At 33.7% G+C, this 21,103-nt stretch overlaps 1 protein-coding gene across 1 annotated transcript in view; it reads left to right on the top strand.

Annotated features, from left to right (window-relative positions):
* Nucleotides 1-21,103, top strand: part of ACAP2 (ArfGAP with coiled-coil, ankyrin repeat and PH domains 2) — a 155,202-nt gene that overhangs the window by 115,053 nt on the left and 19,046 nt on the right. The window contains exons 11-16 of the mRNA XM_047099315.1: nt 7,364-7,415; nt 8,724-8,824; nt 9,410-9,515; nt 17,822-18,030; nt 18,366-18,435; nt 20,855-20,946. Of these exons, the coding sequence (XP_046955271.1) occupies nt 7,364-7,415; nt 8,724-8,824; nt 9,410-9,515; nt 17,822-18,030; nt 18,366-18,435; nt 20,855-20,946 (630 nt within the window). The remainder of the gene's footprint in view (nt 1-7,363; nt 7,416-8,723; nt 8,825-9,409; nt 9,516-17,821; nt 18,031-18,365; nt 18,436-20,854; nt 20,947-21,103) is intronic.

Below are 21,103 nucleotides of genomic sequence, written 5' to 3'. Positions count from 1 at the left end.
ATTATATTATTGGCTGAATGTGTTTATTTTATTTGCTACTTGAACAAGATGTAAATTCATTTGATGATAGAGAATATTATTTTCTTTTCTTAAAAAAAATGGACATTAGCAAAATAATAGAATTTTCTTGGTAAGTTTAATGTAGTATACATCTTTGCTAATTTAAATGGAAAACTATTATTCTTGCATATTTAAAATATTAAAATGGGCTCCCACTTACTTTGATTTCTTGGTGATGAGGTTATGTGGAAAAACATTCACTGGTATTTTCAAATGTCAGTGATTCGTTGAGCCTTTCCCTAGCATTTGATATTGCCAGATATTTAAATGAATGGGGTGTGTTTTATTTGAAATAATTTTTCTTTATCTGAGAATGAATATAAACTGGAAAGTGATTATATTTGATATTAAGCCATTTTGAATTATGTAGAACTTCTAAAATAATGTCTGAACCAGAAGGACCAACTAAGTGGTTTGGTTAGAAATAATATTTTTAACTATTATAAAGTGAAAATAAGAAATTAAAATTCTGTTTTCTAAGGTGTAAAAATTAAGACAATAATCTTTTAAGTTTTTCCTGACAAATTTCCATAGCTAGAATAGGAAATTAAAGTAAAAAATAGTGTGTCAAATTTTTGTAATAAAGAAAGATTTCTCAACCAGTACGGTTTCATGAGGTAATGGTAGAATTGAATTTTAACCTTCAGATTTCAAAACAACCTACTTAAAGTTTAACACAGTGAAAATACAATAAATCCATAGAACCTATACCATTATGTTAAGAAGAAATGAAATGATGTTCCATGGACTACTCCAATGAGAAATGATCTCAGACTTCAAAATGAAGCACAGTAAGTGTTAGTGGAAAATTGTATTGCCATTTAGGGCAATAGGAGAAAATTAATACTGATTTAAGCATGGACCTTTCATTTTTTAAAAAAAAATCTTAATATTTATTTATTTTTGAGAGAGAGAGAGAGAGAGACAGACAGACAGACAGACAGACAGAGACAGAGAGCAAGCAGGGGAGGGGCAGAGAGAGAGGGAGACACACAATCCAAGCAGGCTCCAGGCTCTGAGCTGTCAGCACAGAGCCCGACGTGGGCTCAAACTCACAAACCATTGAGATCATGACCTGAGCCCAAGTTGGATGCTTAACTGACTGAGCCACCCAGGCATCCCATAAGCACGGACCTTTCGTTTTTAATTTTTTGTTTCATGAATTCTATTAATTGGCATAGATAATAAAATGTAACTAACTAAAATCAAGTAGGGAATAACTATTAAATTCTGAATTGTAGACCTGTTATCTTCCACGTGTAAAGTGAAAGAGACCATGCCTTTGGAAATGAAGCTGCTTTTTAAAGGAGCTACCATCTAATTGTAGTGGGATGACATTACTGATGAGAATCATGGATCGTATTTCAACACCCTAAGTTTTAGTAAAGAAATGAAGGTGCAGAGAGATGGTTGTTCATTGATTACGCAGCTGGTTTGTGACAAGACCGAGGCCCGAAACCTGGCATTTAAAAAAAAAAATTTGCTATGGAAATTCCATATAAATTTGTGTTTTGATGAAACAATATGTCAAATATTTTAAAAATAGCTTAAAAACTTTTAAAAAAACTTCCTAGTCTATTTACATTATTAGGAAAAATTATGGATAGCAAATTATTTCATTTTCATATGCCTTTTAAAAGATCATTTTCATGAAAATACTAGTAAAAAGCAGTCTTCTAAGGAATATAGCATATAAACATTATATAAAAGTCTTCACAAAAACAAGAATCTAAATCTTGTAACAGAAGTTTTAGATATTTTCTAGGTTATAGTTCAGTAACTGTGAAAGAGAGAAGAAAGAACTCTATTAAATGTTATTTAGAATATTCTAATGCTTTTCATTTTAAAAGCTTGGAATATATCTTAAATTTCTTACATGAAATTTACAAAAAATCTAATTTCAGGAAATATTTGCAAATACTTTCTCTTTACTTATATATGACTTTGGAGTCTGCCCTGCTTCTCTAATTAGTGCTCGATCTAGCTTGTTAATATATTCTATTAGACTTGGAATAAAAGACTGCATTTGTGATATTTGTGCCTTAACTTTAAAAATCTAGGATTCCAGCTATTCAAGCATAAAGATTTTTCTACCTACTGTTTAAGTATCTTCTTTACATTGTCTCTGGATTAGTTTTAGGGAACATTTTCTTTGTAGTCACTGTAGGGTACTAATTATATGATGGCAAATTTGCCATCATCTATTGTTCATGGAATAGAGGCATGTAATATTTTCAGAGCCAACATTTATTTATTTAGTTAGTTAATAGGTTAGTTTTTATTTAAATTCCAGTTAGTTAACATACGGTGTAGTATTAATTTCAGATGTACAATTTAGTGATTCCACGCTTCATACAACACCCAGTGCTCATCACAAGTGCCCTCCTTAATAATTCCCATCATCTGTTTAAGCTAACTTTTTTTTCTTTAAGCCAACTTTCATTTATTTATTTATTTATTTGTTTGTTTATTTATTTATTTTTTTCTTTAAGCCAACTTTTAAAAAAGACTTCCTTCCTGAGGTAAATGCATTTGATTAGGAATTCCCAGGTAGTTTTAAAACCTGTCCTTGTGCTTCATAAAATCTAAACATCATTCTATAATTTGAAATTTAACTGAAGAAATCATATTTTGTGTGATGTGATTGAAAGAGTGTAAGCAGTGAGGGGTTTTATGTCTTATGTGAATTGTTGTGTTTGTTTCTGGTTGGTTTCAGGTTTCTAGTTTGTAGTGTCTCCTAAGATTTTTATATGTCTACAATATATATTTTTCTGAAGACATGTAAGACGTACCAAAATTATCTTTCCATATCAGGCCATCTTCTCAATGTGGCAGCTTCACCTTAGGCTCAAATCAGTGCCAGATGGATTACTCGTACCTATATGTCTGTTGCTTTTTATGATAAATTCTGAAAAGAAGAATGAAGTAGGAAAATAATGAAATACTAAGATTATTTAGTAGTAAGCTAGTAAAATGAATAAAGAAGCTGAATAATTACAAACTATGCTCAGTCTTTGTTGAATGAGATAGAAAATATAACTAAAAGTATAAGATGTATTATGCAGTGTCTTAAAGTACTCTAGATACTGCAGGCACAGATACATGTTTTATTTTTATTGGCTTTTTGTTACAAAATAAGAATTGTATGTGTGTATTAAAGATACTCTTAAAAAAATAAAGATACTCATATATGTGGCCTTTGAGTCTCTGCTATCATTGATGAAAAGGGGGAGAACAGGTGGGAGGTAGGTTTAGTTGGCTAATAATATTTTATAATCTTTGAAATTCTTAATTAGTGATCCAGTTTTCCTTATGAAAAGTTTTCATTTGCTCCAGGTTTATGAAGATATATATATATATATATATATATGTATATATATATATATATATAGATATATATATGTATATATATAGTGATTATTTTCCTTAATTTTTTAGGAGCAACTTATTAAGATGAGGAAAAGTACTGTTTATATTTTATAGCTATCACCATAGAGGCATAAAAATAATAGTAGACATATGCCCAAGTGTACTAAGTCCTACCAGAACTATTTATACCATAATAATTGAAGAAAATTTTTGAATATTTCTGAAATGTTAGCATTTCAGAGTCATAAGAGTTGGAATTACCTGTGTAAATGCATACATGTATGAATTGAGAACAAAATGCAACAGATATTTTTGACTGTTTTGTTAGGTTATGAGCTTAAGCTTGTTTCTTTAATTCTTGCTTTATTTTCATATCATGCCAGTCCTTTGCTTATTTTGCACATTTGCGTTTTCATTCTTTTACCACCTTTCCTTTATGTTTTAATCCTACCCCATTTTTTCACATGACAGGAAAAAGCCCGATCATATCAGGTACCAAATGGCTTCCTTCCCCTCATTCCTGCCTTACTCCAGTTTCCTCTTTGGCACGAGAAAGCTCATAATTAACCTGCATTTCAGTTGGATTACTTGCAATGGATATAATGTCTCATGTTTTAAATTGGGAAGGAAACATAAACATATTTGAGAAGTGGAATTATCCTTTCAATGCCCATCTTCTCAATTTGTTTTAATCTGGAAAAGAACATTTGATATATTTATAGATACCCAATGAAGATAATAGATTAGTAATATGAACGCCTTCATATCTTTTTTTTTTTTTTAAGGGAAATAAGCTAGTAAATACTTTCCAAATTTTTAAACAATAACTAGGAATTAGTCTTTTTGGTAATAGTCATATTAGTTAGAAAAAAATTTTTTTGATGTTTATTTTTGAGAGAGAGACAGACATAAGTGGGGAAGGGCAGAGAGAGAAGGAGACACAATCTGAAGCAGGCTCTAGGCTCTGAGCTGTCAGCACAGAGCCCAATGCGGACCTCGAACCCAGGAACCATGAGATCATGACCTGAGCTGAAGTTAGATGCTTAACTGACTGAGCCACCCAGGTGCCCCTCATATCAGTTTTATTGAAAGGAACCATTGTCAGTTTTTAGAGATTTAACATTTTGGTCTTTTCCCTTGGGAAAAATTAGATTGCATTTGAAAGACAGTAACCTTACATGCTCAAGCTTTAAATTGTGTTAAATATTCACCTATTTGACACATATATGAATATGTGCATAAATCTGTCATTTTTACAGTTTTAGTGAGAAAGCTTATACAGATTTAGAAGTTTGACTTTTACATTATATTCCTGGTTTCAAATACAGTTTGAGGACTAGTGATCAAACATGGTAAAAGACACTGGATTTATTTTTTAATATATTTTTTCCTTTACCCCCTGTTTTGTTATCTGGAAGCTCTCATAGATATTTGAAAATCAATAATATCAAATTGTTCATGAATTTAGTACTTTGGTCTAAGATCTTTATTGAGTTAGTTCAATTTGGAATGGATATAAAGTGGTGTATTATTTCTTAATGAACCAAGTAAATTTTCCTTTTTCATTGTTTTTTTGTTTGTTTATTTATTTATTGAGAGAGAGAGAGACAGAGAGAGTGACTATCCCAAGCAGGCTCCATGCTGTCAGCACGGAGCCTGACATGGGGCTCAATCCCACAAAACGTGAGATTACAGCCTGAGTTGAAATTAAGAGTCAGATGCTTAACTGACTGAGCCACCCAGGTGCCCCAAGAAAATTTCCTGTATACAAATAGTTTTTTGGCTTTGTGGTCCGCATTTGAATTTTGTAGAATATAGTGTAAGTGTCAGCACAGTGCTTTCTAAAGTTTGTCTTTTTTATAGTTTGTCTTTTGAGGTGCCTCCAAATTACAGATAGTATGAGCTTGAAATATTAAGTATTTTATTCTATTCACTGGCTATGAACTGTCTCATTTTTCCTTTTATTAGAGATGTTAATAATAACTAGGATTAATCTATAGGAGCAATTAAAAATTATATTCCATTTTAGTTGATTAAAGTTTTGATCAATGTAAATGAGTGTAAGTTAGCTCTTTTGTCTTTTTTTTTTAATGGCAGAGGAGGAGAGACAGTGTCATACGACATACAGATCTTAGTAATTGAATTTTTTTTCTAGTGAGGTACATTATGATTTTGTTCCTTAGGAAATGTCAAAATTAAGATGAATTTATAGTGTCTTCCCTGAGTGTACAAAAAAATGCTTATGTGAGCAAGTCCCCCAGCAAAAGATAGATAGCAGGGGAACTGAGTTTCAGTAATACACATGATCTGAACAGTTAATGACCAGAGGAAGTGGTCTCTGACCAAAAAAGTTTTTATGTGCTGTTTTGTTATTTTTAGAGGTTATTATCCTAAGATACAGCAGTTGAAAAGAAATTCCTTTTTTAAAGACCTCAGAAGCATGAAAAGTTTCAGTGGCTATATGGGTGTTTTTCCATTGTGCAGTAAAATTAGTTTTTTATCAAATTCTATAATATGATCACTATACTATAAACCGTAAGAATTATTATTAGTATAGGTCACCCTACTTCGAATGATTTCTCACAGAACACTTTAGTCACTGTCACAGACTGTTTCCATTGCATGTCATCCCACATGGCAGGGCTGCACCATGTTGTTTATTTACAGGTATTTCCTTTTAACATTTCTAACTAACCTTGTGTCCCAAAGCAAAGAAACCCTGAAGTTCTTCCTTTTCTGGCCTGCCTCTTGATGATTTGCATTTAGAGGCAACTCACTTGGTTTTAACTAGATGCTTATTTAACAGATCTCTATTTTAATGGTAAAGGTGATAACCTTTTTTAAGTAGCAAGAAAGAAAACCTAACTATCTGTCTAGCTTAAAAATAGAAAAGCATCTAATCATTTTCTCAGCTTTGGAGAATTAATTTTTTAAAATAGAAATTCTCAATGTGTCTAAATACAATTTCCAGTGCTTTGCATTAGTATCAATGAAAAGGTAGAATCTCTATCTGCTAATAGATTAATAACTAATGTTTACAATAGAAATCATCTCACATTGAAACTAATTTTAAAACAATGACTCAAATAGTTTTACCTTTCATGCTTGATGAGAATTTTTGCTTCCTTTTATGAATGGCTTTGGCTGTGATTTTTTTTTTTTGTAAGTCTTTAGGATCTTTTACTGTTTTAATAAATTAGAATTAGTATGCCATATATAGCTTAGCTTTTTCTTCTAAAGAAGATTGCAAGTAAATTGTTTGTGTAATAATTTATAAGAATGAGCAGAACAGTATAAATAGGTGAATCATTTTTAGTAATAACTGTGATTATTCTGCTTAGAAATATTTTATATTAAAGTGAGGTCAAGTGAATTGGCGATTATCTCTTGTTGGATATCACTTCTAAATTGATTCAATTTCTTGTTTTGGTTAACAAATCAAATGCTTGCTGAATTAGCTGCAGAAAGGTTGAAAACAAAGCACCATTTATTTCAGTGTTTTACTGTGTACAAATGGATAGTCTTATTTACAACATAAATTTCTTTCTACTTTATAATAGAAGCAGTTCTTTTGGGGGAAAGATTTTAGTTCTTTTTGAGTAACCTCAAACTAAAATTTTACTTTAAAACAATTATTTTTTCGTGATAGCATAAAGGATAACTGCTGTTATTAGGATATAAATTTCTGAGATAAAATGAATCAAAATACAGTAATCTTATTTTCCTAATCTGTGGTTTTAAAATTATTTAAAATTGTTCTTTACTTTCCATAATTATCTCATTGACATCAGTCTATATAAAACAAAACAAAACAATGTACTTCTCAAAACATAATTAACATAAACTGATTTTCTAGTGCTTTCCCAAATATTTTATTTCTAACAACTGACATAAATTATGTTTATGAAAACCTAATCTATTTTTATTTATTTAGACGCTGGTTTTCAATACAGAACAATCAGCTGGTATACCAGAAAAAGTTTAAGGTAGGTGCTTTGTTAATGAAGTGAAAGCCCAGTGAGTCTTCAGTTTTAGTTCTCTGTCTGTTCATCTTGTAAATACTCCTGCATGCAAAATTATCGTTCATTAGTCTTATGTTTAGGTGTGTGTAAGAGGACTCAAAAGTGGAAAGTATCAGTATCTCCTTAACAGCAGAGTGGTTTTGAATGCTGAATTCTTAACTTACAGTTTTGAGATGGGTGTTTCTGTGTCCCAGGATTATTACTTTTGTTTCTTCACGTTTCTTTGACCAGCAGTATGACAGGAGCAATACTGCCATTCCATAGTACTATTTTGATGCCGAAGGAAAAGATGCCTTTTAATAAATATCACCTTAGGGCCAAAGGTGATAATATGGAAATGATAAAAAATGACATTAAAATGTTAGCTTGAAGTAATTGAAATAGAAACCTCTAAATTTGTTAATGTTATTTTTATACATTTCTTTTCTTGAACCTTATTTTAAGGGCAAGGAATTTTTGTTTATCAGAAAGACATACTAAGATTACATGAGACTTGAGAATGTTAAAACTAATTAAGAAAAAAACTCCATTAGTTAATTGATGACCTGAATTTTACCTGTGAGTCTTTGTGAATGAAGTATACAACTGTACATTTTAAATACTCACTTTACTCTAGAGATACACAATCTGACATTTTGTTTGCTCGGTTTTGTGCTTTCAGGCTTATTCCACACAAGCCCTTTGTTCTAACTCATTAGTTCATGGTTTCTTCTGGTCTGATAAACTTGATTTTGAGTTTATATTTTTGTTAAGTACTAGAAAAATGATAGATTCTTTCTCATTTTCTTAGGTATTTAAAGAAGAATGTAAATAGGCTTTTTTTTTTTTTTTTTTTTTTTTTAGTTACTTAAGACTTGCCTATTAAAGTCTTCTTTTTTGAGGAAAGTAGCTTTTATTATATGTGAGGGGGGACCAGGAAAGTAATGGATATGAAAGAAAAAGGAAGAAATTTAAAATTTATAGGATGCTAACATTTATTGAGCACCTATTAATTAATTACCAAGTTTTAAATTAAGCTCTTTATATATATTTTCACTTAATCCTTGTACAGCCATTTTATGAAACTCATAAAATTATGAACAGGACAGAGTTACCTTTATTAGTTGTATCTCTGTTGATAACTCCTATTTTTAATCTTAAATAAGATGAAATATAAATCTTTAAAATTTGACGACCCATTTATTCCAAGTAATATTTTTAAGTATGTTATTATCGGTAGTTGTGTTTAAAAACTAAGTTGATAAACCTGGGAGTTTTATTTCCTTATTGTAGGATAACCCCACCGTGGTAGTGGAAGATCTAAGGCTGTGCACAGTGAAACACTGTGAAGACATAGAACGACGTTTCTGCTTTGAGGTAGTCTCTCCAACAAAGTAAGTGGTTCTAAAGAATGAGAGTTCCTTTTGTGTTTGTATAGTTTGTCTTAAAGAACTTTACTGAGTAGAGAAAGATTTGGGTTTTACTTGAGATGTTATCTGTGCTAAAGAGGAACAAAGTGCTTTAAAGGTAAATTTTCATAATTAGTGATTACAAGTATTACAGTCAGATGTTTATGTAACCTCTACCCAGTATCATTTTCTTTAAATTCCATAATGATTATTGATGTAGCCATATGAAAACTTTTTAGCTGTCAGGATGATGAACTGAAGTCATATGTCAGATCAGTTTCTTTGATAATTATTTCATATTTCTAGCCTTGGTGTTATATTTGGTAAATTTAAAGTTTTTTTTTTTTTTAATGTACAGGAATTTGTCATTTTTTTTTAATAGGCGGTTTATTTTATATTTTATTGGTACCTTGATTTCTTCATGAATATACTCTGTCCTAAAGATAAATGAAATAAAATATTTCAGTGGAATTACTTTTTGTTAGAAGATTATTAAATAGTGAAATAAATCTTATTATTATTTTGGGGGGTTAATTTAGTGTCTGAGAAAACAATGTTATTTCCTTTTAGAAGTTGTATGCTTCAGGCAGATTCTGAAAAACTGCGCCAGGCATGGATTAAGGCTGTTCAGACCAGTATTGCTACTGCTTATAGAGAGAAGGGTGATGAATCAGAGGTTAGTAAACAATACTGCAATACAAAATGATACATTGCCATAAACTTTTAATTTTCATTGCAACATTATATGATTATAACATTCTTTCTTATGGAGGTTGAATTTTATAAGTGAATGGGGTTTTACTATTAAAATCTAGTTTCAATTTCTCTTTGTTTCTCTTCACTTTATCAGTTTATTTCAACATATGTTTAATTCAATATTTGAATATGTGTTCTAGATTGACATAAGGTATTCTAAGATAAGTATTTTTCCCCAAAATATTTTATTATTCTAATTAATAAAAATTAGTAAAAAATGAAAGAATAGTAATTAGTAAAAGTCAAAAAAGGAAAGCTCTGACTGTCTCTGGGTTGAAGTCTCCCTGGAGAAGATAAGCTGAATGTAGAGTCTTGGGTCCACATAGTCTGGTTTCAGCTTCCCAGTGATTTTACAGATTCTTATGAGCAAGAACACGAGTAAGTCTTGAGAAATGGAATTCACCAATTCCTCTAGTAACTTCTTGAAAATGAGGTATTTGTGAATCCATCCATGTCTGAAAATGTCTTTATTTTATCCTCACATTTGTTTGATAGTTTCGTTGAGTGTGAAATTTTTAGGTTGAAAATAATAATTCAGGGGCGCCTGGGTGGCTGAGTCAGTCAAGCATCCAACTTTGGCTCAGGTCATGATCTCATGGTTCGTGAGTTCGAGCTCCGCATCAGGCTCTGTGCCGATGGCTCGGAGCCTGGAGCCTGCTTCAAAGTCTGTGTCTCCCTCTCTCTGTGCCCCTCCCCCACTCACACTCTGGCTTTCTCTCTCTAAAAAATAAATCAACATTTAAAAAAAAATTAAATTTTTTCTTAATAATTTTAACAGCATTGTTTTTCTAGTTTCCAACATTGCTGTTGAAGTCTTTTGTATTACTGACCTCTCCAATTTTCCTGTTTTCTTTTTCTGGAATTTCTGGACTGATCTTATGATTTTCTTATTTTTGTGTGTGTTTTTGCTCTACATTCTGGGAGATTTTCTCAGTTAATCTCCAAAACCTTCTATTGAATATTTTAGTTCAGTCAGCACATATTAACTTTCCAGGAGTTTCTTTTTGTTTGCTGAATGTTTATACATGTAAAGCTGTCTTGTTTTCATTGATGCAGGGTTAGAGCTGTGGTTCTTAAACTTGGCTGCACAGGATGATAACACACGGATTTTTAAAAAATCCCAATACATAGGTCCCACCCCAGAACAATTAAATGGAGTTGGGATCCAGGCATCAATATTTTGAAAAGCTTCCTAAATGATTTCCATGTACAGGCAATGTTGAGAACCATTGTGTCAGAGGTTTTTCTTGGCTATTTGGTAATCCCTTCTGGTTACAAGTGAAGGACTAAAAACCCCTTTGGATGCTCTAAGAATGTAGTTAGGAGTGTGTTGACTATAAGCCTCTCTGAAGTCTGGACCGTTTGTTGAAGAACAACCAGCGTTAGGGTCTTTGGAATCTTTTCAGCTGGTATGATTTCCCACAAAAGACTCACCAGTCTGCTTCCTAGGAGTCAGGGGTTCCTGGGAGCTAGTTGCTAGGGATCTCAGTATTCAGTGTGTATATGTTCATTTAATCCTCTGCCTTTCACCTTTCAGGTAAATCCCATCTAGAGACTCTTTTCTTTACTTCCTCAGAGAATAAAATAAACTCCTAGTCATTTGTGTTTATGTTAGCTTGAAGTAATTTAAATAGAAACCTCTAAATTTGTTTCCCATAATGGCATAGAGTTGGGGAAAACACCTTGGGATCTGACTATTCCTTAAACAGTCATTTCTCCCTCTTTGATTCCCGTTTGCCTGGTTAACTGGTATAAATCCTTGAGCCCTTTGAGTATCGTGTAATGTAAATTGATGAACTCAGATTTTTTCTTACAACCATCGTAAGATTTGGCCTTGGTCTGCTCAGTTACTGTTCATCCAACTGTCTTCCAGCTTTCAGAATTTTGTTGCTATTATTTGCTTTTCTATTCTCCCTGTTCTTGTGGGCAAATGTCTTTCCCCCGCCCCCCCCCCCCCTTTTTTTTTTAACTAAAAACACAATAGCTTTCTAAAGTAGACTACAGTCCTTATTTCACTTCATACCTAGTAGTAATTTCTTAATATCTTCTATTACCCAGTCTATATTCAGATGTTCCCAGTTGTCCTAAAAATGCCTTTTGCAACCTATTTACAAAGTATGATCTTATCTATGACTGGGCATTGCATCTGGTTGTTATGTCCCTAAAGTCTTTCAGTCTAGAACAAGGCCTTTTTTTTCATGACAGTAACTTGCTGAAGAGAGGAGGTTAGTTCCTATAGAATTCCCACTGATACAGTTACATAATAGGTGATGTGTATACTTCACGTTGTAAAAGGAAAGACACAATACTTGGTTATCCAACCATTACTAATGCTAAGATCAGTCTTCTGTGTGAAAATGAAGTGGACACATTGGATTAGAGAGATGACAATATAACTCCTCCACTGTAAAGTTACATTCCCTTTTCCCTAGTCTTTGTTACTTTGTGTAGTAAATCTATTTTGTGTTACATTGGCCTCATAAGATCTAGTCCCCCATCAACCACTCATGTAATGGTTTTACAGATGAATTTGTGATTTCATTAGGAATTGCAAAATTATAATTTTCTAATTCTGTCATCCCATCTATATTGGTTAACTTGAATTCTTATGTTACATACAGCTTTTATTTATCAGCTGGAGTTATTTAGTTACTGTAATAAAATGCTTGATTTTTTTCTTTTAATTACCACATTTGGTTAGTTTATTAGCTATCTTAGGTGGGGACAGATAACTAATTTCTTGGGTATCATAAACTCATTGAAATTTGTAGGTACAATCGGTCCCAATTACAGTAATTACTCTTTTTTTACAAAGTTATTTGGGTATAGTTGACACACATTGTTATATTAGCTTCAGGTATAGAACACAGTAATCAGTACCTCTATCCATTATCCATTAACCATCTTCATTGTACGGCGTTATTCCCACACCATTGACTGTATTACCTGTGCTGTACCCTGCATCCCTGTGACTTACTCGTTCTATAACTGGAAGCCTTTATCTCCCACTCCCCTTACTATTTTGCCCATTCCTCACCCACCATCCTTCTGGCAACCATCAGTTTGTTGTCTATTTATAGGTCTGTTTCTTTACTTGTTTATCCATTTGTTTTGTTTTTTAGATTCTACATATATATGAAATCATGTGTATTTTTCTCTGTCTGACCTATTTCACCTAGCATAATACCCTCTAGGTCCATCCATGTAGTTACAAATGGCAGGATCCCATCCCTTTTTATGGCTGCATAATATTCCTGTGTGTGTGTGTGTGTGTGTGTGTGTGTGTGTGTGTGTGTGTACACACGTATACATATTTTTATCCATTCATCTATCAGTAGATAGATGGGTTGCTTCCATATCTTGGCTGTTGTAAATAATGCTGTGGTAAATGTAGAGCTGCATATATCTCTTAGAATTAGTGCTTTCATTTTCTTTGGGGTAAATACCCAGTAGTGGGATTATTAGATCATATAGTATTCTATTCTTAATTTTTTGAGGAACTTCCATACTGTTTTCTACAGTGGCTGTACCATTTACATTCCTACCAACCATGCACAAGGATTCTTTTTTCTCCGTATCCTTACCAACACTTACTATTTCTTGTCTCTTTGATTTTAGCTACTCTGACAGGTGTAAGGTGATAACCTCATTGTGGTTTTGATTTGCATTTCCCTGATGAGGCATCCATATTGGTAAGGAAGAAGTTAAACTGTCACTATTTGCAGATGACATGGTATTATACTTAGAAAGCCCTAAAGATTTCACCAAAAAATTATTAGAAGTAATGAATTCAGTAAAGTTTTAGATACAAAGTTAATGTGCAGAAATTTGTTGTGTTTCAATATACTAATAAAGAAATGGCAGAAAGAGAAATTAAGGAAACAATTTCATTTACAAATGTATGAAAAAGAATAAAATATCCAGGAATAAACTTTAAAAAAAAATGTTAATTCATTTATTTTGAGAGAGAGAGAGGGAGAGATGGAGAGAGGGATAATCCCAAGCAGGCTCCACGCTGTCAGAGCATAGCTTGAAGCAGGGCTCAAACTTATGAACCATGAGATTGTGACCAGAGCCAAAACTGAGAGTTGGACACTCAGCTGACCCACCCAGGCACCACACTCAGGAATAAATTTAACCAAGAAGGTGAAAGATCTGTATTCTGAAAACTATAAAACACTGATAAAAGAACTAGAAGAGAAGACAAATGGAACATTTTGACAATATTAATTCTTCCAATTCCATGAGCATGGAATTGGAAGAATTAATATTGTCAAAATGTTCATACTACCCAAGGCAAGCTACAGATTCAGTACAGTCCCAACAGTCAAAATACCAACAGCAGTTTTCATGGAACTATAACAAATAATACTAAAATTTGTGTGGAATCGTAAGAGATCCTGAATAACCAAAGCAATCTTGTGAAAGAACAACAAAGGTAGAGGTTATCAATTCCAGATTTCAAGATATACTACAAAGCTGTAGTAATCAAAACAGTATGGTACTGGCAGAAAAATAGACAATGCATCAGTGGAACAGAATAAAGAGCCCAGAGATAAACTTATGCTTCTATGGTCAATTAATCTATGACAAAGGAGACAAGAAAATATACAATGGGGAAAATACAGTCTCCAATAAATTGTGCTGGTAAAACTGGACAGCTACATGCAAAAAAGAATGAAACTGGACCATTTTCTTACACCATACACAAAAATAAACTCAAAATGGGTTAAAGACCTAAATGTGAGACCTGAAATAATAAAACTCCTAAAAGAGAACATAAACAGAAATTTCTTTGACATTGGCCATAGCAACATTTTTCTAGATAGGACATATATCCTAAGGCAAGGAAAAGAAAAGCAGAAGCTAACTGAAACTACATCAAAATTGAAGGAAACCATCACAATTGAAGGAAACCATCAGCAAAATAAAAAGGCAACCTACTGAATGGGAAAAGATATTTGTAAATGATATATCCAATCAGGGATTAATGTCTAAAAAATATAAAGAATTTATACAATTTGACACCAACCCCCCCAAAAAAAACAAAAACAAAAACAAAACCCCACAAATAATACGATTAAAAATGGGCCGAGGACTTGAATAGACTTTTTTTCCAAAGAAGGCATACAGATGGCCAATATCAGTATTTACTCTTTTTAATGTTCAGATTACCACAACTTTGTCCAATAAGGGCTGAGGATAATGCCTTTTATTATCCTTTCTGGCTTTTAGCGAAGTTTTGAGAGGGGACAAAATTACATGTATATCCATATCATCCTGATGGAGAAGCTAGTGGCATTGCTGAAATACCTGTGTTATGAAAAATCATACACTATAAATTCTAAGGATTACAGGAAAAACAGGGCTAGGGCTGCCCTAAAAATCTGTGTAAATTCATAACTAGAATACTTTCAGGAACTTTAGAATCTCAGTAAAAAATATTAGAACAATTAAATTCATAATAAATTAATACTACAGTATAGATAGGAGTTAACTTTAAAAATTAATGAAGATAGGGGCACCTGGGTGGGTCAGTTGGTTAGACGTCCGAGTTTTGATTTTGGCTCAGGTCATGATGTCACGGTATGTTGGACTGAGCTCCGCATCAGGCTCTGTGCTGACAGTGCGGAGCCTGCTTGGGATTCTCTCTCTCCCTCTCTCTCTCTGCCCTTCCCTTGCTCATGCATGTGCTCTCTCTCTCTCTCTCTTTCAAAATAAATAAACTTAAAAAAATTGATGAAGATAACTGAATGGAAGGGTACAGAAGGGTTGAGACTACTGAGTTTTGGTGACAAAGGCAAAACACATAAAGATCAGAGAGAATGAGTATAATACACACTTTTGAGTCCAAGCACATGGACAAAATGATCCAAGAAGGAGAATAGGGGGATGGGTGTCATGTTTATTCTTGTGTTCCTGGAGGTAGCTGCCCCAGGTTCTGCTGTGCAGTGTACTTTGCTCTCAGCTTCTCTAATTTGGTGCAAAAAATTAGCTTATAGAGGAAAATTGGGAATGAGCCAAAAAGGTTTCTGTATTGTATTGACATCTTTTTCCTATGTGATAATTGCTTATGAGATAATTCACATTCTTGAACATGTTCTAATGCAGATTTTTAAAAATTTTTGAAATAATTTCAAACTTACAGAGAAGTTCCAAATGTTGTACAATAACTTTACCCCCAAACTATTTCAGAGTGAGTTTCTAACTTGGTGCCCCATCACCCATTATTACTTTAGTGCTATTTCCCACACCCTAGGACATTGTCCTATAAAAACCATGGTACTGCCATCATAATCAGGAAATGAACATTGAAATATGGCTACCATTTAATTCCAGACGTCTTTAACAATTGTCCCAGTAATGTTTTTTTACAGCAGAAAGATCCAGTCCAGAAGCACAGGTAATATTAGTTGTCACAGCTCTTTAGTTTCCTTCCTTCAGGAATAGTCCCTCAATCTTACTTTGACCTTCTTGACCTTGGTAGTTTTGAAGGTAACAAGCTAGTTATTTTGTAGAATGTCCTTTAATGTGAGTTTATCCGATGCTTGCTCGCAAGATTATGCATCTTTGGAGGTGTATTATATAAATGATGCTGTGTTCTTCTCACTGCATTCTCAGGTGACACATAACTTTGTCCCGTTATTGGTGATGTTAACTTTGATCACTTGATTAAGGTGGTGTCTGCTAGGCTTCTGTACTGTAACATTCGCTTGGTAGGTAAGAAGTATTTGTAAGGGGAGGTTCTTTGAGACTATGTGAATATTTTTTCCTCATTAAACTTTAATTATTTATTTATTTATTATTTATTTATTTTTTTAAGCTTTTTTTAAGCTTTAATTTTTTTTAATTTAATTATGTCAGTATAGTTTTTTCAACGTATTGTAATCCATTACTATCATTATTTGTTTTATTGTTTGAATTGGCCCAAACTGGGCCAGTGGAACGCTGGCTTCTATATCCTTTTGGTATGTTCTTATCATGTCTTAGTTCAGTCTGAGTTCCTCCTTACTTTCTAGCATGATGAGACGTTCCAGGTTCATCTTGCACTTTCTCTGCACCAGTGCTAATTCTCCAGAGAGTCCTAGTTCCTTTTGGTGGTGAATGGCTTTTAGAAACCAAGATAAAGCAATATATGTATGTATGTACACATATACACGTTTACATCTGTATTTCTTTATATATCTGTTTATACTGAAAACCATTAGTATGCCTCTTGTTTTCTCCAGTTCTAATCACACACAACAGGCTTTGTTCTAATTCTCTCCCTTTCCATATAAATAACCCTTATTCTGCAGTGAGAAAAATATGGCTCACTTTTATTTTTAACATGTTTACTTATATGATCAGTCCCCCTGTATGTAACCAACATCCTTTCTTTGCTGCCACCTGCCCCTACTCAGGCTCTGGACCCTCACACCAGTGCCTTCTTCTCCCTCCTCAGGCTCTCACTTCCCTTGCTGGGAATATAATTATAATTATGTAATTGATTTGGGAGCACCTGGGTGGCTCAGTCAGTTAAGCATCTGACTTCAGCTCAAGTCATGATCTTGTGGTTCATGAGTGTGAACCCAGCATTGGGCTGTCTGCTATCCGCACAGAGCCTGCTTCAGATCATCTGTCTCCCTCTTTCTGCCCCTCCCCCACTCACTCTCTCTCAAAAATAAACATTAAAAAAATAATTATTTAATTGATTTGTTCTTTAGTAAAACGACATACGATTTCCAGTTATTCACTGCAGTAATTGAAACAACTTGCTTGCAGTTCATTGAATACCTTGGAAAATTCTGGTACAAAATAATATTAATTTTATTCTTGAGTATTAATAGTTTTGTGTTTATTCCATCCGTCTCTGGTCCTGCATGTTAAATAAGTGTTTCCCTTTCTCTTTGCCCTCATATCTTATACACATGTTCATTTGTCACTTATTTTATATATAATACATATATATGTATATTAAATAGAAAATAAATGTAAATATTTATTTATATAAATATATATATATATTATTTCCGATGTTTGTGTTTCTTCTGACAAGACTAAATGCCAATTGATGGAGCTAGCTGTATCTTTTTATCATTAAATCTGTAATGCCTAGAATAGTGCCTGGCTTAGGCTCATAATAAGCCCTCAATTTATTGATTGGAAGGTTTTGTTTGGAGCATGTAATGTGCAGCATAGTATTAATCTTTTTTTTTTTAAACAAATAATTCTTAATTCTTTTAGAAGCTGGATAAGAAATCATCTCCATCCACAGGAAGCCTGGATTCTGGAAATGAGTCAAAAGATAAATCGTTGAAAGGAGAAAGTGCACTGCAGCGAGTCCAGTGTATCCCTGGCAATGCCAGCTGTTGTGACTGTGGTCTGGCGGACCCACGGTGGGCCAGCATCAACCTGGGCATCACCCTGTGTATCGAGTGTTCTGGGATTCACCGGTGGGTAGGCCTACACAGGGTGAGAGACTTCTTTTGGATAAACACATAGTAAATTATTGTGTCCCATTGGCTAGGGGGCCTTTTCCACTTGCCTTAATTTGACTGCCGTTTGTATATTTGTACCTTTTGTAGAGTGGATAAAATTCTGGTTTGCGGAGTGCTTTAGAGGATTTTGTTTCACCATTTACCATTTAAGAACTCTCCTTATTTACATACATGTTGAGGGCTGTATTAGCGACTATATCCCATTAAAAGAGAAAAGTAATTTGCATATTATGCAAATAGAGACTTGATGGTTTTGTATATTAATATAGTCTTTTTTTCCCCCTACTTAGGAGTCTTGGAGTTCATTTTTCAAAAGTACGATCTTTAACTTTAGATACCTGGGAGCCTGAACTTTTGAAGGTAAAATAAAATACTTGCTTAAAAATATTTCAGATTTTCACATAAAATGACAGGATTTTAGAATCTTGATTTACGAAATGTATGAGTTTCTAGGGATGGCTTAGGTGGCTTAGTTGGTTAACCATCCCTCTCTTGATCTCAGCTCAGGTCATGAGTTCAATTCTGTGTTGGGCTCCACTGGATATGGAGCCTACTCAAAAAAGAAATAAATAGGGGTGCCTGGGTGTTTCAATCAGTTAAGCGTCTGACCCTTGATTTTGGCTTGGGTCACGATCTCATAGTTTGTGAGTTCTTGAGCCCCACTTTGGGCTCTGTGCTAACTGAGCGGAACCTGTTTGAGATTTTCTCTCCCTGTCTCTGCCCCTTCCTGGCTGGCAGGCCTGTGTGTGCACACTCTCAAAATAAGTAAATATTTGTTTTAAAAACAAATAAATAAATAAAATGTATGAGTTTCTCCATGCTAACAATAAATTGTATTGGAACGCATCTGAGGCTATTTTAGCAAATCTGGTGTTTTCTTTTGGGTTTTTTTTAAAAATCGCTAAGTTTACGTAACGCTCTTAACTGCAAATCACTTCATCTTTTAAGGAAAACACATTCCTACGTTTTTATGTTTTCTCAAAGAATGATCTTCAATTATGTGCCTTAATTTTAATCCTTTATAATTATATAAATTTTTGTTAAAAGTATAAGATGTACTAGTGCACTCCCTAATGGTTTGGTATAGCATGTTGTTATCATTGAGCCATTTTAGCATAGGACCTTTTACAAATTTACATTTCTCAAGATAAGTGGTCCAACTAAGACATCCTTTATCCTTGTGTAAGGACTCATATCTATGGAAATGCCATAAGTAATTTAAATCACAACTGGGTTTCTGGTAAGACTTATAAAACTCATATATTGGTTAATGATATATTCCTTTTAATTCCCATCATTTGGTTTACCATATTGTAGAAAAATATATATTCATTTAGAGATTATGGTATATTCTGCATTTACTTCTGTCTGAAAATTGTGTTCTTTTTTTTAATGTTTGTTTTATTTTTGAGAGAGACAGAGAGACAGTGGGAGCGGGGGAGGGGCAGAGAGAGAGGGAGACACAGAATCTGAAGCAGGCTCCAGGCTCTGAGCTGTCAGCACAGAGCCCGATTCGGGCCTGGAACTCACAAACCACGAAATCATGACCTTAGCTGAAGTTGGACACTTAACCGACTGAGCCACCCAGGCGCCCCGAAAATTGTGTTCTCAATGTACTTGTATTTTTATTTTAATACATAGATAAACTGGTGATCCTCTCAATTATGTAAAGTACAAAAAAAATCTGCTTTGTGGAATTATTGTGTAAACATCTGGATGAAAGTGATAAATTAGTTGCTAAGGTAGAGCCCTAATTAGATAGATTGTATTAATTGTTATGAATGCAAAGGAGAAGAAAGTGGGGGAATGAGAGGTAGAAATCTAATTTCTGCATCAGTTTTGTAGATGTGAACTTATTAATAAGTTCAATTTTTAAAATTTGGCTGAAACATAGCTAGCTGTCTGGTACATTAAAAAAATAATTGAGGGGCACCTGAGTGGGTTAGGCAGTTGGGTGTCCGACTTTGGCTCAGGTCATGATCTCATAGTGCGTGAGTTTGAGCCCCGCGTCGGGCTCTGTGCTGACAGCTCAGAGCCTGGAGCCTGCTTCGGATTCTGTGTCTCCCTCTCTCTCTGCTCCTCCCCCACTCGTGCTCTGCCTCTCTGTGTCTCAAAAATAAATTTAAAAAAAACATTAAAAATTTTTAAAAAATAATTGAAAATTTTAAACAAAATATTTTGCAATTCTTTTTTTTTTTTTTTGAACTCCATTTATTTATTTTGAGGTGGGGGGGTGGGAGGAGAGAGAGAATCCCAAGCAGGCTCTGCGCTATCAGCACAGAGCCAGACGAGGTGGGGCTTGATCTCACAAATCCTGAGATCATGACCTGAGCCGAGATCAAGTAGCAGATGCTTAACCGACTGAGCCACCTTGGTGCCCCATTTTGCAATTCTTATATATAAAATATAAAGAGAAAATAGTGTACTTCCATTTTGAGGTGTTTAAAACTAAACCTGTTTGGCCTCAATCTTCTTTTTTCATTTAATTTACCAAGCATTGTGAATAATCTGCAGCATTGTGCTAGCCATAGTTGAGGGACGATGAGTGAGGAGAGACCTTTTCCTGTATTAGTGGCAGTCTTCTAGGGGGAGGTATTCTGGTAATAGCAAAATGATGATATTGCTCTTAGTTCCTTGTCTCATTTTGTTTTAACTTCAAACTTTGTGGGATCAGCATTTGCAGAACAGCAAAAGGAATGAGTTAGCTGTATTTGCTTTAAGGACTGTTACAGTATTTTTAGGAATTTGTACCTTATTTTCCTATTTTCCTGCCAAACAGCTTATGTGTGAATTGGGAAATGATGTTATAAACCGAGTTTATGAAGCTAAAGTGGAAAAAATGGGAATAAAGAAACCACAACCAGGACAAAGGTACTAATTTCAGTTGTCTCCATGTGTTACCCTTTTATTTTTCGTAAGCAGGAATATAGCTATGATTTTATTTCACTATAACTGATACGTAATATTGAGACAGACTGTTTAGAAGAGAGCATTACTGCTTCTGTTAAAATACGGCAATCTTGGGGCA

The sequence above is a fragment of the Lynx rufus genome, unplaced genomic scaffold, assembly GCF_022079265.1.
Source record: "Lynx rufus isolate CCGP_SWC_20201006 ecotype Redwood Valley unplaced genomic scaffold, mLynRuf1.p SCAF_5, whole genome shotgun sequence".
NCBI classification, from domain to species: Eukaryota; Metazoa; Chordata; class Mammalia; order Carnivora; family Felidae; genus Lynx; species Lynx rufus.
Note: the sequence above shows the minus strand (reverse complement) of the source record. Positions and strands in the feature narration are given on the sequence as shown.